Source organism: Corvus moneduloides, chromosome Z, assembly GCF_009650955.1.
Source record: "Corvus moneduloides isolate bCorMon1 chromosome Z, bCorMon1.pri, whole genome shotgun sequence".
NCBI classification, from domain to species: Eukaryota; Metazoa; Chordata; class Aves; order Passeriformes; family Corvidae; genus Corvus; species Corvus moneduloides.
Genome location: NC_045511.1, coordinates 7,345,721 through 7,365,090, shown reverse-complemented (window position 1 = coordinate 7,365,090; position 19,370 = coordinate 7,345,721). Strand labels below are relative to the sequence as shown.

At 38.5% G+C, this 19,370-nt stretch overlaps 1 protein-coding gene across 2 annotated transcripts in view; it reads right to left on the bottom strand.

Annotated features, from left to right (window-relative positions):
• PLPP1 (phospholipid phosphatase 1) overlaps positions 1-19,370 on the bottom strand; it is a 62,263-nt gene that overhangs the window by 7,563 nt on the left and 35,330 nt on the right. For both annotated transcript variants that reach the window (XM_032096457.1, XM_032096458.1), the window contains exon 4: positions 6,968-7,025. In XM_032096457.1, the coding sequence (XP_031952348.1) occupies positions 6,968-7,025 (58 nt within the window). The remainder of the gene's footprint in view (positions 1-6,967; positions 7,026-19,370) is intronic.

Below are 19,370 nucleotides of genomic sequence, written 5' to 3'. Positions count from 1 at the left end.
CCCAAGGACATCCTTACAGGAGACAACACCCCCTCTCCTAAGACCGTAAAGTCTTCCATTAGGAAGTTGGGCAAATGCATAGAGTGCCAAAGTAACTATTCACCCTTCAACTCCAGTAAATACACACTGTTGCCTTTCCTTGAGGAGAGGGCAGTGCAGTAGCCACAGTACTACACACTTGCACAAGGCACAGTTTGCATCTTTGATAAAAGCAAAAAATATTAAAATATGAAAATATGATCCTCCAAGAGAATGAGCAAGCTGAGACATTCAGGCTAGATTCTTGCATAATGTTATAAAACAACTGAAAACAAATGTTTACACAGGTAAGTGATCTGCCATCCCTGTTCCGGTCCCGTTCAACAATCCAGACACCTCTGCCCTGCTCAGACTAGGCAACAGCAGAGAGAAAGGCTCCCTTCAGAGATTTTCAAAGCTTTCTCTTACATCTGTAAGTGTTTGCAGAATAGCTCTTCCCTTTCTGCTTGTTATGGGAAACTTGAGAGATCCTGTCATATGAAAACTTGTTTGTATAAATGCTATTACCCAAATAGCTGTGTATAAAAGTTATTCATCATATTTCAGCTAGGACAAACTCTGGAATTCAAGGAAATAAATCCAGTAAACAGTTTAAAAATTGCAGCTCTGAGCACAAAAGAGCCACAAGATGTGCTGAGAAATAACCTGTCATATACAATCTTACATTTATGCAAATATTACATACAAGTGCAACAGCTTATTTTATACCTGGAAGCACTGTATCTATGGATAAATACAGAGATATAGGCATCAGCCAACAAGACACTGCCTGCAAACCAGAAATATGGATAATGTCTCTCCCATGTACTTTTAAGCACAGCAGGTTCACATCCAAACAGAAAACTGTATTATGAAAGGAATACAGAGCTGTAGAAGAATTAATGAGTCACTCATGAGCTGGGCTTCTCAAAAAAATATTTAAAATAATAATAAAAAAGCAACTTAAGACTTCCATGTCTGTCAATGAATTTTGCCTTTTTAATGAGATCACCTCCTTTTCTTAAATACATATTTATGATCCCTGGTAAATCTGCATTATTAGATGTCCTTTATTTTTATTTTGATTGGGCAGAAAATAAAGAAAGAAAGAAGCAATTGTCCAGAATTAGTTCTTCCCCTTCCAGTGAAGGAAAAGAATATAGGTCTATAGTTACTCCAATGTGGGAGTATATCAAAGCTGCTTTTCAAACAGAAGGCAGATCCATATTGTTCCGAGCATATCTGATTCCCCTGTGTCAGCTCTGATGTTTGAACAGCCCTACAAGGAACTGATCTATTGGAGAGCTGAACTGGGGGGTGGGGAGGGAAATGAACTAGGGAGAAAAGGCAGAATATCTCCCAGTCTGGGCTCTTTAAGATAGCTGCGTACTGTTGCCAAAGGCAATTGATGTGCAAGAGCTGCCTCCTAAGCAATGGGGATAAAGTCCCCATTGTTACTAATAACAACTCGACTTTCAATTCAATATCAAAAGTATTATCAATCTGTCCTAAACAAATACTACTTGTCCAGTGGGCAATGGGTTTTTTGGGTTTTAATCCTCCTGCTTCAACTTGGCAGTACATTGCCAAAATAATTTCACTTCGACAATTTTTACCATAGAGCAGGATAAACAATAAGAACATTTTATTCCATTGCAAATTGGAATACAACACTTACCTCTTTTCTGATGGAAAAACCCCTTGAAATTAGTATTTTAACCTTTACTAGAAGAAGTAAAGCACTGCAGCCTATTGCTTTCAGTTCAGTCCTACAGGAGCCAGTTTGTAATACTGGCATTACTACTGCTGGCCCTAACTTCCAAGCAAACCACAGAAAAATCATTTTTCTTGTTTGCTTACTATAAAAAGTCTAAATACCAATGTTAAAAGAATACGAGGAGCACATACAAACAGAAGTGCAAGTGCTTCCATACTTGAGCTGTGCAGCATGACCAGTTACCCTGTATTTTTTTAGCTCTGCTGAAAGTAATATACTTGATACTACACACAGCTACAGCCAAACAAAGCATTTTCAGTAACAAATGTCTTTTCATTAGTTTTAGAAAACCAGTAGTCCTCAACTTTCATGTGGGCAGGAACACATTAAAGACTGTTCTGTAGCTCAAGTCAATAGCATTTGGGAACGTGAAGAAATAGGTGCTGTGTAAACAGACATACCTAAAATACTGTGTTCAAGACTGTTGTTTGAGTACTGTTTCACTCAACCTCCAATCCCAACATAAACAATTAAAATCAGAGTTTGAGACCAGAGCTTGACTGGCACATTTGGAAGCATGAATACCAAAAGCAGCCTAAAGCCTGCTTTCACTATCCTATGATCTCTCTGCAAAAGAACGCTGTCAATCCCGGCCACTGAAACACCAGTTCTCATCCGTAATTCCGTGTGTCCTTGGATACATAAAATGTTCCCAATGGCTCGTAGGAGAGCCACTCAAGTTACATTGTGCAACACTCATCATCCCTTTTCATCCCAAGTCTAAGCAGCACAAACACGTTGCCATCCCCAGAATAGCAGTGCCTCTTGGTTGTGTTTGTGCAGCCCTATTCTTCATCCTGGGATAGGTGCCAGCAGGAAAGTGCCCAGGCCAGCTACAGCCAAGACTGATTCTGTTACAGCAACATAATCCTAAGGGCCACACCCATTTCTGCCAACTGCCAACAGTTGTGGTGGATCTTTCTTGCTACTGATGGCAGCATGCATTTGGCATTTTAATTTACAACAGCTTTTTAACATACTTAGATGGAAAAGTCAAAGCAAAAACTACCTGCAGCTTCTCCCCCTCCAGGGGCAAGGGGCTAGTTTCATCACATGGAGACACAGCTAGGAGAAGTGTTCCACTACACTTGCCCTCCCATTCTCCAAGCCAAGATTAAATAGTTTTGTTGGTACAGGAGAGGCCATGCCAGCTGTTTAACTATGAAAAAAAGGAACATCATGGGGAGACAATTCAGGATCCAGCATCTGTTATTAGGTCACGGGGTTCCCACATACTGTTGCGGTCAAACTCCATCTAGTTTCCACACAAAGCTGCTGTTGGCAGAAGCTCTTATCCCAGAGATAACAGCTCTGCTTGGACCCTAACTAACCCATCTAGCTCTGCCAAATGAGTCTCAAAATACACTCTCCACCATAGCTTCCTAGACTGACAGTCTGCAAGCAGGTTTTTTTCTGGGGCTTCACTCATTTTATGTACCAACAAGTTAGAAAATATAGGAAACTGTAACTTTTACCTGGAACTGGGCTGAAAACCCAAGCTTTGAACTTGTCTAGCTAGACACAACAGCTTTTTTACAGGTGCAATGATCTCTGTGGTGCGAGAACAAGTGATGTATACTGCTGCTTATTTAAACAGATGGATAATATAACTATTTAACATTCCCATGCAAAAAACAGTTAAGGTAGAGAATTTGATGACTAATACAGTGAATGGTGTTTCCGTGTGTGGCCCCTGCTATGAGATGGGACATGCAGCACAGGATTATGTTGAAAATTGCAGTTTTTTCTCCTGAAACCAGCAAAGCCATGCAGTCAGGACTCAGATAATTTTGGCAACCTCCTGTAAGCAGAAGAAAGGAATACTTCTCAGCATAATTCAGATTCTTGAAGTAATCCAAACGGTTGCCAAGTAAAAAATGCCATAGAATCACAGAATTGTTTAGGTTGGAAAACACCCTTGAGATCATTCGAGTTCAACTGTTAACTCAGCACTGCCAAGTCCACCACTCATCTATGTCCCCAGCTGCCACTCCCACACATCTTTTAACTACCTCCAGGGATGGCAATTCCACCACTTCCCTGGGGTAGCCTGGTCCAATACCAATCCTTTCCAAGAAGCAGCTTTTCCCAATATCCAACCTAAACCTCCCTTGGCACAACTTGAGGCCATTTACTCTCATCCTATTGCTTGCTGCCTAGGAGAAGAGACCAACCCCCATCTGGCTACAGCCTCCTTTCAGGCAGTTGTAGAGAGTGATAAAGTCACCCCTGAGCCTCCTTTTCTTCAGGCTGAACTCCCACCTCCCTCAGATGTTCCTCCCAGGACTGGCTGTCTACAGAGTCATGGATTCACCTGACACAGCACATGCATTCAGCAGGTAACATTTAAGAGCACACTTTCTTCACTACACACACACACACATCAGACTCCTCCAGCCTCTCCAGAAAGCAGCACGCTAGTGTCTGGTTATGATTAACACTGCCTCTGAGTAATGCCACATGTTAACAGCCTGTCCTGCTGATGACTCAGCCTGTGACTGCAGGACATGTGCAGGGCGCAGATGAAGCCAACATCAGAGTTCAGCAAAAGAACAAGCCATCAAGGGCCGCAGGTTTGGCTTGGAGCCAGAAGCAGCACTCTGCCGTGCGGGCAAGCATGTGTGTGTGTCTTTTCCTCACCTTCCTTCACTAGCTGTCTTTTTGAAGACATCTGCACTCAGTTTGGGTTCTTGGTATGCGGTAAGGCTGTGTTAATCAGCAAGACAAAAACATACCACACAGGAGCCATTAACCTTCTTCAGGTGTCCCTACAATGGCTTCATGGCAGTTTCTAGATGATTAATTTTATTATTGGACAGAAGGAAGTAGAAGTCTAATCTCCACAAAGCTTCTTATTTTTACTGGGAAATATAGCTCAGCCAGAGACAAGAAATGGGTGCAGGAATACACGGGGCTCTGGGAACTCAGTGACTAATTATAGAAAAACAAACTGATCTCCAATGAAACACTTCAAATGTTGTCATAGAAGAGTTAAAGGCATTTGTACCCCTCTAGTCTGAGTATGCTACTAAGCAAAGCCATGTTTTGCAGCTACTACAGAACTGAATGAACACAAGGACGGCTCTGAGCACAGCAAGTGTCTGAACCAGGACAGACACAAGGCCAGGATTTACGGTATTTTGAAGTGGCTTGCATAGGAGGTGTTTGATTTGCACTTGACTTGCCACCTGTCCATGCAGGAGGTTGCCAAGAATGAAACTCATACACACAAAGCCCTAAGACAGCTAAGGTTCATAATTTCATCTTCAAGAACTTTCTAGACAAGCTCTTTTGCATGGATTCAAAAAAATATGCTACAGGCACTCCAGAAAGCATTATTCAAGCCACATGAAGTTAGTAACTTCAAAATAAAGAATTCTTTACTTTCTTGCCAAAGGCTGAATTTTTTCCAAGCCTAGTAGGTTAGCTAAACAAGGTTTCAAGTTGAGTCTGTTCAGGACATATTCTACTATCTTGTGTTCATCTAGAGAGTTGTATTATCTAGTGTGACCTATTACCTTTTATTCAGTTATTGAGTTGAGAATTCCTTCTGACCCCCACCGTTCACCCAGGCTGCAGCAGAATGCTCCTTACACACATGGGACAGAGGTAAAAGCTCAGGCAGCTTCAGATCCCTGACAGATGACTGTAATCCAGTCAGTCTAAATTACAAACAATACATATTGCTACACACTACACCAAGGTTTTTCTTATCTCTAGGTCTGTCCTTGTGTGAGGTGTCAATATCACATTATCATGTTGCTCAACAAAACCACATGAGAAGATGTTGGATGAGAAGGGTCTGACTGAGCCCAGAGGGGCAAATCTGTATTAGGGTACTCTCTGTATAGCAGTAATTGCTTCACTGTACTATGGAAAGAGTAGGTTTGGGTTTGAAGTGCTATTAGAAGTGGACCCATAAAATTTTGGAGACAGCCAGTCATAATGAGCAAAGACACTTTATTACTTACTTTCAAAAACCCAAACAGCTGACAGGAAGTCATACCATATTCTAGTCAAACCCAGGACATAAAGCTTTTATGAACTCTTTGTATTTACGTTAGATAAGACCAGTAAGCAGGGGAGAGGAACCAAACAGGTTTAGCCATAAAAAACCAGCATGACAGACCAAAACTCAACACAAAGCTTCTGAAACAGCTTTATTTTAAAATAAAGCTAAAAAAATACCAACATCATACTGAAGAGTCACCCCTTTTGTGTGTGTGTAGTTGTAGGGGTTTTTGATTAGTTTGAACAATCAGTCCACTCACTGTGGATGTTATACTATTGCCAAGAGAGTGAAAAAATTAAAAATGCAACCAAGACAAGAAAGCAAATTGAGGTCTGTAAAGATCGTGGAATGTACATGTGTTAGCAACTTACATCCACTACTAGAGCTTAATAATACAACTACATTAACAACAAAATTCCATAAAGTTGTTAATGTCTTCTGTGTTACTACTTAGCAGGAGAACAACAAAATCAGTCTTTCATGTTACAAAGCTTATGCTAAGAGTGAAAATAATTTGTCCTAGATGACTTGGAACAATTTCAACTAAAATATATTAATCTGCAACTGAAGCATTTCCAAACTGATCTTACCACTAATATTTACTGTCCCCTTGCTTTCCTCACTCTTTCCTCTCTGTCCCTAAAAAATAGGGAAACATAGAAAGGAATTTGAAAATTCAAGTTGATCTGCTGTTTTGTGCTTATGGGCCCAGCTGCAATTGATCAGTGTTTAAGGGTCTTGTTTGCTTTATTTTAAAATAGGCTTTGCACATTTCATTAAATCAGACATATTTTATTATGGCTTTTTATAAGGCTTATAAATTTAAACTATTATAAACCTTATACATTTTATAAGGTTTATGATACTTTAAATGTAACTAAATTTAAGTAGCATCTTCTTTTCAAAACCCACTTGTCACTAGGTTCATTTTAGACACGACACACAAGTGAAGTACCATATTAAGTATTCTTAGGCATACTGAACATCATTCTACTTCTTGTCCCAGTATCACCACCCTTACAACTCCTCTTTAACTGTACCAGACAAGCATCCTACAAAAGCAATGTCCCTCCTGCAGAGCAGCCAAGTAAGTATTCAATTTTTGTACTGGGTAGCTAACAGATCTTTTGTTGCCACTTAGATGGAAAGAGCATACTTACTGCTAAGAAGAGCATGCAGTACATGGAGAATGAAGAATGGCCAGAATAAAATGATAGTCTGGAAGAGAAAAGATCAGACATCATCAGTTTTCTTTTACAACATTCAGTCTGCAGTGATACTAATCTATATTATACAAGTGATGAACTGGTAAAATGCAAACATGTCCATACTACTCTTCAAGGAGGCTCTCTAGGCACATTACACACATCTGAAAACAGCTTTTGACAAACAGTACAGACTTCACTACTTAGTAGTTATCCTTTACCAGAGTTAAGTTGATCTCCACATCAAGCAGTAACTACTAGACCTTTGACTGAAGTTTGAACAGCAAGGGAACACATCTTCAAAGAGACAAATCAAGTGTCCTTTAATAGTTCATCTTGACAAATGCCAGAATACTTTAAATATAATTACTTCTTAAAACTCCTTGTCTTATAGTACATGTATGAATACAAATTACATTAATCATCCCAAACCAATTACTTGCATTTAGTCCCCATCAAGAGGCAGTAGTTAACAACTCATATCTAGTAGTTTATATTACATATGTACATACCTTTGTAAAATGTATGATTCACAAAGACCCTGATCATTTATCACTGAAGGGTAGGGGGAAAGGCAGGAATGCCGTTTATTAGCTAGCCAACTACAAAAGATAACACCTCATCTAATATTTTTAAAAGGTATTCATACTTGGTGGTCTCATTTAAAGTGTCAACACTGTCTTCAATTCCCAAAGGCTTCTATCAGGTCCAGGCTGAAGGGACTTGACAGTTGACACTGACAGTCCAGGATTCCTTTGGCTAGGTCCTCCCCTTCACAGCTGGTTTTGTGAGGAGCCACAGCTATAAAATAAATGCCACCCACCTCTTCCAGAAGAGAAGGCAAAATGGAAAGATACTTCTAATTTAGTCTTAAGCAGGGAGATGAAAGAATTCCTTTTTTCCATTTTGTGCACAGAGCCTTGTAACAGTGCTACTTCACAGGCCACCAGCCAGGTCTCCATGCAATTTAACTACACAAACAGAACACTCCTCCCTCAGCAGTGTGGCATACACAAACGAGGCCAGCTTAATAAAGTTTCATAGCTCACCAGACTGACCTTTACCATATCCAGCAGGTTCCTTGTTTTGCTGCCTCTGCCAGGCAGAGACCCCGAGGCCAGGGAAATTCCTGGTCAAATACATTTCTCCTCTTTGGACTAGGAGTAATCAAGGCAGCTCTGACGTACAGCAAGATGAGGTTAAACACACCGTACTCAAATGCCACAAACAAGGCAATGAAACAGTCTCGTGCACAAGTGAAACTGCAAAACTTCCTGAAATAATTTGCACATATAACATTTAGAAACTGCATCAGAAAAAGCCTACATAGGTTTATTCCAGAGGTTTTAGAGATTTTGGTTTATGGTTGATTTAAAACACTAGCAATAGCTTTTGGTTTCAGAGGTACTAAATAAGCATTCTGAAATAAGAATCAGTTTCACCAACTGATATTTTCCAATTAACTTCTTAAAAAGAAGAACTTCATTGACAATGTACTATCTTCAGATGTTTAAAGTTCAAAACCATTAAGATTACACTGTAGCTAGACATTCCTTTTCCACTCTTGTACTCTAACACTTAACATTTCTGGGCAAAAGTCCACTAGGAAAACAAATCAACAAGCGTCTTGAAGAGCCCTGCCTTTCAAATATGTTATCTCAGAACGCAAAGTATGCTGTTCTATAGAAGATGCAGAATAAGGAATTCCTGGCTCCAATGACAATATTTTATCCAATAGCTCTGGAGCTGTTCCTGTTGGCCATAAGATGACATTTCCCACAATTATTGAAAGCAACCCATTGCCAACTGAAGGAGTTTAGAAGACAAGTAAGTGATAAAAGGAAAAAATACCATTCTTTAAGTTTATTTTGGAATTCCTTTACCCTTTTAAAAGCATTGTTGACTACTGGTCTTTTTTGTTTCAGGGAAGTATTGGCCTAAGATAACTTTAAGAATGCCTTGTTTCAAGTTGAAGATTATGAATTTTGAATGCATGCTTATCAGGCATAAGTAAGTACATGCTTACAGTCATGCTGTACATGACTGAAAATATTGTGCTTAGCACCTGAAGTATTGCTGGAAATACAACTGGGATAAAGTACTGATCCAACCTGCACATTGTGCGATCCCAGTGAAATTTCTTTGGCAATACTGCTGTCTCTAGACCTCTTTTAAAAACAGCCATTAAAAAAAAAAAAATCTTATAATCCTTTCAAACACTAAGATTGACAATGAAAAAGTTTCCCAACAATTCATCAGCATGTAAATAATGTCTTCCCAAAGCCAGGAGAATGTCATGTCTATCGGACCAGCCAAACACTTGTACAGCCCAGGCTTCTTTGTGATCCTACTGCAAGTCCTGGTTTGCCATGAGCCGCCGGTAAAATGGTACAGACAACTCTCCAAATCCCTAGCTTTCACCAGTAAAAGAAAGGCTACATTGTCCCAGTAGGAATTCACACATCAGATTCCAAAACTTCCTTTTCAAAATAGTATTAGAACATTCAGTGAAACTGAAGTATCATGAAATAGAGCTGGTAAGTGCAAAATCTTGATCTGATTGTTTCCAAAATGGCCAATTCTGACATTAAAAAACCAGCTTTTCAAGGTCCATGTCTTTCTGTCCATCAATACCTACCTCACAGACCTCCTCCTATGTCAGAGCAGGGCTTCATTTTAACAGGAAAAAAGCATAACCTTTAATTACTTCCATTTGGACAATATACTATTCCCAAGTTAGAAGAATGCCTTAAGTAGTAACATAAAACCAGCTTCAGGTCTCAATTGAGGTCAAAAGTATACTCCTAGTTTCCAATGTACACAGTAGAGCTGGACATCATAAAAAGGTCTTAAAACAAGGTAATTTAAGGGCTGTTTAGCTTTCTTGAAACTTAGTTTTGCCATTAATTTCACATGGTTTCCAATAAAGACAAAAGTAAAGACAACAGTTTTTAAAAAGCTTGCCGTAAGATTGACTACAATTTATCACTATGGTTTATTACTGTAAGTCTGCATTTTTAAAAAATACCTGGAAAAATAATCAAAGTACAAACAATCCCTACAAAAAGCATATCAGCTCAACCACTTTGTTATTTTAGCCAAGATTTCTAAGCCCAGATAAGCAAGACTAAGAGAGATTGCCTTGCAGGACTTGACACTGAGAACCTTCTATTACTTTCAATGCACAAGGCCAGCTTAGCCTAGGGAGCAGAGCTGAAAGGTCATGTTTCTTCACATAGTAGAAAAATGGAACACAGCACACAGCACATAAAAGGATCCTTTTTCTTGGACTGTGACTTACAAGAAAGAGCATGTTTTAAGAAGTAAGTTCTGCTTGGTAGTATTTTGTAGAGTGAATGATTTCTTAAAGTGAATTACTGCACACTGGAATTCAGTAAACAAGCTTGATGTCTTGTCTTCATTAAATGTCTTAGTATGAACACCTGAATGTGCAGAAACTGTAAGACAAGTGCAGGAATCTGACAGGGAAATTAATAGCCTTGGGAAACACAAGACTAGAGAACAGCTAAACACATATGGTACAGTGGAACATTAAATGGTAAGAAATTGAAGTAAATGACAGTGATAAGCCACAAGAAAGGGATCCTGTGGTGCCACAATAAACCTGGCAGAGGCTGAATGATAAGGAAATCTTCCCAAAGTAACTACAGAATTATGGAATGACCCCTTGGAGAAAAAGAGGCATCTCAGCAAAACATTATGCGCACTCCCATATCAAAGCAAATAAATACACCCAACTGGGTTAGCCAGAAAGTCCTTTCCATCTTCAAGTTCCCTGGATTCTCCTAGACTGACTCAAAGCTTCCACTGACATTTGTGTTACCCATTCCATGATCTGGAGGGGAATAAATGCCAGAGTGCTGCAGCTCAGCATGCCTGTGTTGAGTAAGCCAACGCCTGTGACAAGCAAGCCACATGAAAAGTCAGTGAAATAGTCCTAGTATTTCAGTGCCATGGTTTACTAAAGTCCTAGTTCTATGCTTAAGCACCACATTCTTTAAAGTCAATTTTCTCTGTATTCAACAATCAGCTTGTTCTCCCAGGATCCACTCTTTCCTTATGTGCTGGACAACTTGCACTGCTACAACTCGCACGATCAGTGTGGTCTAAGAGGTTTGAGGACTCCGAAATTAAGCACTTTTGTTATTATTGCGAAGAAAAGTTTAAATAAATACACAAGCACTTCACCCACTGAACAATACCAGGAACTACTCAGAACCTCACTTTCAAAAGACAGCATTCCCAATTTCTCCACTTTCTTCCTTCTCTGCTAGTAATCATACCCACACTTCAGTACAAAGCCATACACTTACACATAGGAAAATGCTGCCAGTCTTTCCAAATCAGTAATCCTCATCTGGAAAATTTTATTGACAGGTTTTTCAACACGAGACCTAACATTTAATAGCAAGTATCTTGCGCAATTCTCTAATCATATCTGGGATGAAGGGTGGATCCACTCAGCTCTGCTTTAAGCAGTGGCAGATAGTGAGGAAACTGCCAATGCTGACATTTAATACACATGATTTAATACCATGACCACGTTTTTGCAGACTTACCACATTTTTCCTTTTACAGCCTATCGCACACAATTAAATTTCCCTGCTTACCCTACTGACATAAACCCAACCTAACAGGTTCTAAGAAGAGATAGGTATCTTCTAATTTCTAACCACCTTCCTAGCCACCAGCCTTTGAAACAAATGCTGCAGACAATGCAAGAAACAGGGGTATAATGTAACTTTTTCCCAAGCTCAGGATCAACATCAAGTAGTTTTACTCAGCATTAGGTACTACAAGGGCTGTCTTCACCGCTAGACTGACCAGATTCTGAAGTTGGATAAAGCCTCTGCTGGTGTGATTTGATGGGTGTTTGTTTCTTTACTCTCTGAGAACTGAAGAAATTAACTGACGATACATTCAAGTGTGCAGATATTCTGTAAATTCTATTTAAACAGAAGTACTACACACTGATGGAACAACCTAGCTGAGCAATGACTACTTAAGCTAGCTATTTTCCATCTGACAGCTGAAGTTTATATCAGCAGGTACCAGGGGAATAAACTTGATTGCAAAATAACCAGTAATAAAAAAAAAAAAATTCATACTCCTACTGGTTTTTTCCTTTTTAAATAAGCAGCAGTCAACTTGCACATGGAACTTCCAAATTTTTTTAACTTTTTCCTAGGGAGCAAGAAGTTACCAACTCCTGTCATTCATGCCACACACAAACATGTACATTTTGAGTTTTCAGTATTCCAAAGTCAACCAAATTGCATGCTGCAATTTCCTCATGCACATTGCAAAACCATTACAAAACAAGTTATCTTTCATCAGGTCTGATTTTATCATTCCATTTAACTCAATGCAAAAAAGGAAAGTTTAACTTTCCACTACATTTCTATTTAGCCGCCTCCAATAGAGAAGAAAATAAAAATTAGGACTTTGTTTACTTCTCTTCTTAGTATCCCATCTCAGGAAAAGAGTAAAACTGAAAAGAGCGGCAAGGCGTACTCAAACCAACATTTCTAAAGACTAGTAGCTTGTTCTCACATGCATCAGATTACGGGTTCCTGTTCCATTTATTATGTCTGCATAACTTACCCACATAATACCTTTTTGATTGGCAGTAATGTTAGTTTACATAAGGGGAATGAAGAGAGAAAATTATAATCTCTATTAAATCAGGGATTTATGTATTATTCCTTCTTTAAGGACCTGCTTTGAGCAAGAAGTGCTTGGCAAGAGTGCAGAACATCCTTCAGTAGATTCTTTTAATCTTTGAAGGGGAAAAGGAAAGGTGGCAGTGGGAGAACCATTCAGGGGATACCTGTTCCTCCAGTACTATTTGATTGGTACAGTTATACACACCCGAAGTTTCATCTTAAGAGACTTTGTCCTCCTATTACCTTAGATATAAGCTTTGCAAACCAGTGAAATCCTATGAATGAAAAGATGCATCTACCTGCTTGGTTGGCCACAGCTAGCTTCCAAATAAATTTCAGGATGCACTGAACACAAGGCACATATTTTGATTTCCAGTGACCTTAAGCATGATAAGCTACTGAAATAGATTTCAAGCCCACCTTTGTCTGCAACCCACTAAAGGGGAGGAGTTTTAGTATCAGTCATGAAAATGAATGTTACCCATCACTAGACAAAAGGTCCAATTCACAGTAGGGCAAAGGAGATGTAAGATCACAAACAAGATCCAGATTGCAGAACTGCATCTCAGTTGATAAGAGCATGCTCACCTTTCAGATTCAATTCTCCCCACCACCAGTTAGTTTCTTTTGCAAAGGCAGCTCCTTTTGCTCCCAAATCAAGTATAGCCCCATTTCAACATGCACTGCCAGGCTTAAATATTTAAATTTAAAGGCATTTATTCACTACCATCTCTTATTTTCCTTCCATGTAAAATAATGTGTAGTTGCCCTGACTAAGCTCCACTTCTCAGATGTGATGAATAATTTCATTAGGACTGTAAGTATATCCTGAATACTAGTAATGGCATATGTGTGAAAGCAGTGTTTAAGGAAAAGGCTGCACCATCTGAATAGTAGTACATGTGTGGCCTTTCATTCCTTTCAAATGCTTTGGTATCCAAGCTGGTTCCATTTTTGGGGTTTTTTTTTTTTTGCATGTATATTTTCAGAAGTGAAAACTAGTAAAGTAGCCTCCAATGAAAACTCCTATACATAGAAATTTCAGTAGTGTAGAGCACTTCAGGGGTTGAAAGCTCCATAAAAGAAATAGTCAGTGCTATACACAGCATACCAGTATGCCTCTAGTAAACACATATTAAGTCTGACACATCAGAAATTTCTGATTTCATGATGCTGATGGAAACTGCCAGATGAGAAGTAATCCATTTAGTTATGCTTGAATCATTAAATGCAGTTTGGTTTTCAACAAAGCTTTAAGAAGTTTCAAAATAGAATATTGGTACATTTTATAAAAGGCATGTAATTTTAATGCAAAATAATACTTCATTATTAGAAATACTCCCAGTAATGACAGGCAGGGAGACTGATAAGGAGAAGGAGAAACAGGTTATTTAATAGAGATAGGTTAAATTAAAGCAAATGTTCGGTCTCTTGACTTAAGTTGAAAAAATACAGAGCAAACCAATTGCTATTTAATGAAACAAGGGAAAAGAAAAGCATTCATTAAAACAGAAGTAAATAATTTATAAGCCTTGGAAGTTTTGCAAAGGTTTTGTGGGTTTGTAGTTGTTTTTTGTTTTAACACGGTTACAGTTTTGAAGGGGTACACAGAACAGACAACATAAGCATTTCAAAAGTTTGGTTGAACTTCAAACAAAGTTATATGGGTTAGTCCCATACCAGCTGCGTGGCATGGGTGCCCTGCTACTGGAAACTGCTCAGTGATTTAACTGCACTCACAGCACATGCAGGGCTACAACCTGAGAAACAGCTATGAACACAGCTGACAAATTCCTGGCAAATGATTGGTAAAGGGCACCACCTTGGCAATTGTTTTGAAATAAATTATCAAGGTCAAAACAGTCAGCCTCAAACTTCCTAAAAACTTCCTTTGAAGATTACATTTTGAGTAATGGCAGACTACGCAAAGCTTGTTTTGAGTGCAGTCAGCATGGGAGCAATACATCAACTGAAGCAGGGAACTATTTTTTCCCTTTAGACATCTGAGTTGTAATATGAATATGTACATTAGTATGACAATTATAATTATGAACCTTGACAGCTGCTTGTTACCACAAATAGAAAACTGGCAGACTGAAATTAGAGAGCTACAAATATCCAAGGTTAAATTTAACTTAAAAGGAAGTGTTTCACACACACACATCCTTGCTAGCTGTAAAAGTCTGCTTTGGGGGCCAATAAAGCTCAGACTGCACAGAGTGCCTCTGAAGTAGCAGCCTTCTACAATATGGCATAATATGTACCACTTCAGGTTTAAAGGTTTAATTTCTATGTACATGCTTAGTTAGCTGACAAATAACCCAGGAAGACCAATTTCCTGGATGTATTCCTGGATCTACTTTGTCAGGAGGTCTTCAGTGTTGCTCCAAACCCAGAACTCTAAACTTTTAGGTCCCACCCCAATATCTGCACTCAGCAAAAGAAGCTAAAAAAATTAATATCTAACAAAAATATTTAGACCTTAGTGATTGCATTATTGTGACAAAGCTGCACTGCTCAGCTAAAATGTAGTAAATACTGCATTTAAGAAAAATTTTTAGTAAACTCAGGAAGCCTAAGCAGGTAGATTAAGGAGCCTTTTCACACATACCCAGGACAATTACAAATGGGAAAAAAATACTACACTGTACAAGAATTTGTACTGAGGAGAGTTAGTTTACCCAATGTTAAAGCAACAAGCTTTACAAGAAACTGTACTGCAAACTGCAACCAAATTTAGCATCATTAGAAGGCCATTATCAACCTACATGAATATGCTGGCATTCAGTTCATCCTCTGAATACTTACACCACTGCTCTGTTCCTCCTTTATATTCACTTATCCCATTAAGGGAAAAGATGGATTTTTGGGAACAATAAATAATGATTTTGTTCCAGCTTCATTCAAAAGTTCTGAAATATTAAACAATGTTCTCAGAATTGGTTAACAACATGATTCAAACTTCAGCTACAAAAGGTCTTAAGCAAATTCCTCATAATATATACTAGAGGAGACAGCTAATGCAACCACTTTAAGTACATCCACTGCCAGTACTCATTTGCGGATCACCCACATTACTTCTATTTGTTCAGAAACAGAGGTTAAGCAAAACATGGTATATATGCACACAAGTACTGCATGCACACACTCTTAACTGCTCACATAGAAACTTGCTACCATACCTAAAACTATTTGCATGAAGGGCTAGTCTTTCAAAGGACTGCTTAGACATATATTTTCACATCCTTCACCAGAAAAGATCTGGACCCTTACTTCCCATTCCCAGCTTTGCAGTGTATTGACTGAGGAACAACATGTTACGCTTACAGCCTCCCATCTCCAACTGTTCCATGTCTAAGAGCAGGATACTTAAGCACTTTACACTCCTGGAATAAAAAGGCTGCTTGGTTTACATGACAAGTATAGATCATTGCTAAATGTGTATAACTGCCCTGCTTTCTTAAAGAGCATGAAATAATTAGGGGGTGAGATGTTTCCTATACGCATCTTTTTCCTCTAATGAATACTGCCCCCTCCACTTTCAGAAACAGAAACCTGAACTGTCTCTTCATACAACACTGAAACTGCATTGTTATGGAACTAGTACCAATATTTCAGTTTCAAAAATGTGAAATTAGGTTTGGAATTGCATTCCTGAAGACTAAGTTTTATTGTTTTTTTTAAAAATCCCAAAAGCTGGACCCAACAATTACCCAGGTTTGAAATTCAAACCAGATTTTTCAATTGCAGTCCAAAAGCACAGTAAAATTCCATCACAAAGGGACATCTGGCAATTATAAAAACCCAGATCTTATATATGAATGTAACAGAAAGTCCTCATATTTGCATCTCAAAAGAAAAACCAAAACAAGACAGCAATACCTCAACAGTACGTGTTTTAAGAGACAGGAATGCCTCCAAATCTGTACCTTAAATGAGAGCTCAATAAATAAACTTCAGAGTAGAAGTTAGTGAATTGAAGGTTTCAATAAATTAAACCATATGTTGACCCTTCTCCTTTAACTCATCATAAGGTGCAGCTGGAGAAGCATAAAAACAAAATGCGAATGTGTTAAAGAAGGTCAGCAAGTAGAAAGATCTTTTCAGCCTCCCAGGTCTTCATGCTTAGTTGTACAATTCAGAGATGAGAGTCACCACCCAGCCACCGAAGATCTTACCATGATTATGTAAAAGCCAGACAAGCCCATGAGTCCATGAGACATGCATCCAGTGGTGCTGAAGAAGGCAGATGATGCCATAATGAGGCTGTCTAGATACCTTTTAACAGCCATGTGAAGGAGCCAGGGTGTCCCTCAGATGGTTAAAAAAATGGATCAGTATTCACAGGGCTTTGTTGAAACAGCTACCTCCACATTAATGAAATATTTAACCCATTCTTGTCAGTCACTGTAACAAGATCTCCACAGTCTTAAAGATGATGGGGACATTAATAATAATGGGGGCAAGGTGACTCAAAAGCTATACTCAAAAGGGTAGAAAATGATATTTTATGAGAAGCAAGAGAAGCCAGCATATTTATTTTCTGAAATTATTTAATCCTTTTTCCAGTGACATTTTTTAAAGTTATTTTAAAAATAGTTTTCACCATCACGGGTATAAAAATATGTACTTCACGTTAATACAAAACTATGAAGAATAGCTTTATAACCCAATTACCAGGTATCTGAATTTATTATTAAACTTGTATCCACTAAGTAAGTTAGGATTTGTCCCAGTTAAACTGTTTGAGACCTACATACCCACTATGGCACAACAGAAAATCAGGTACACTGAACATGCAAGAAGAAGAACATGTTAAATAAAAGCCTTTTGCTTTCAAGGGTTGTAAGTTCAGCACAGCATTAGCAAATTTCTGTTTCTCATTCCTTACTGAATACAGACACTGTAAACTTATTTTTCCTACATTATTACTTCAGGAAATTATTTTAAATCCAGAAAATGAAAAGAAGTATGCTTTAAAGCTTTGAAGTTCTAGGAAGGCATCATTTGCATGAGTGAAAAATGTTATTATACCCTAGTATATTACTGTCCCTGTGAAATTATTCAGCAGACACTGAGTAAGAGTATAGCATACTTCATGCTACAACACTTATTTTTAACATTTTGTGGATAAAATATAAGTTTAAATAGTATCATATTCAATACACCTGACCTTTACACAAGGCTTTAATGTGCAGCTTGTGCTGCCAAGTTTATAAAATTATATATATACATACACATCCCAAAGTGACAGCACAATCCTAAACTGAGCTCTAAAAATACTGTAAGCTTTATGTAGCACCTGCTACATTGTTTGTGTTTCAGTCATACATAACACTTATGTTGCGTGTGATTGAAAGAATATTTGAATTAGTCTTACTTAAACCAGAAGTTTGGTTTTGGTATTCTTCGTTGGTTTTGTAGAATTTTTGTTCAACTTTGACTGGCTTTTTTGCTGGGAAGGCTTAGGGAGTTGTGTTTGATTTTGTTTTAGTTTTTATTTGCTTGTAGAAAGAACTTTATGAAACTGGAGAGAAACACCTACCATTATTACTAAGTTCTCACCCTCCTCAAAAAAAAAAAAAATTGACAGAACTTTTATTTAAATCACATTTACTTTTTTTTGAGATCAGATTTTACAACCAATAGGAAATACTCCTTTGCTTAAGATGACAACTAACACTGACCTTTACCAGGTTCAGGCTGGTCTCGTCAAGTGTGTCCTCCGGATTCCAGATCCTACTTCCTAGAGATTACAAATGCTTGTCTACACAAAGGCAACCAATGTTGAATTCGCAATTCCTGTTTGCCAAAATGAGTTGGGAGCCACCAGTTAGTACTGCCACACCATGGTTTGGTACATCCCAATGATAAAGCCGGAAGGCACACTGTCACCACTGAAATCTTGAAGCACAATATATTTCAGCTTATCTGAACAAATACCTTATAAAGTTGTCTTTTTTCCCCTCTGCCAGATGCTAAAAAATAAGTCTATTCCAGGGCAGTCAAGTGTTCATATACTAAAGGAAAAGAGCAGCACTTGATGTTCTCCTTTGTTACTCTACTGGACACTCAAGCCTCACTGTTTAAATACTCATTTCAGACCACCAGCAACTACAGCAAAGTACACTCACCAGAGGAACACTGAAATACTAATTCAGAGCTGCTGCTGCTGAACATCTGTGGTTTCTGTTCAGTCTTTTGGATGCAGGAAAGATAACAGGATGTATGAACAATCTGCCATGAACTGGTTAGAGCAGACAGGTTTGGGAAACATGCCTTAGCTACCAATAACAAATGGAGAAGCCATCATCTGTCCTATCTGCTTACTTCTCCTTGAGGAATTTGGGCACTTTGCCAACCCACTCAAAGCCAGGCAAAGGTACGCAGTGGAAAGCCAGAAGAAAAGGAAGATGTGCAGAAATGGAAGCTGCAAAAGCCAAAGAGATCAGAGGTTAGTAAACACTGCTCACTCACACCCCCACTTTATCAGGGTTATAGCCTGGCACACCTACCTATTTTACTGAGTCTTGCTTTGCTTATTTGAAAGGGAAAACAGCCAACTGACTAGTCATTATCTTTATAGGTGCTCAGAAAAGTACCTTAAAGGCAATTCAGCAACAGTAAAGTACATACTAGTACACTAAAAGTGACATGCTAATTGCAAGCAC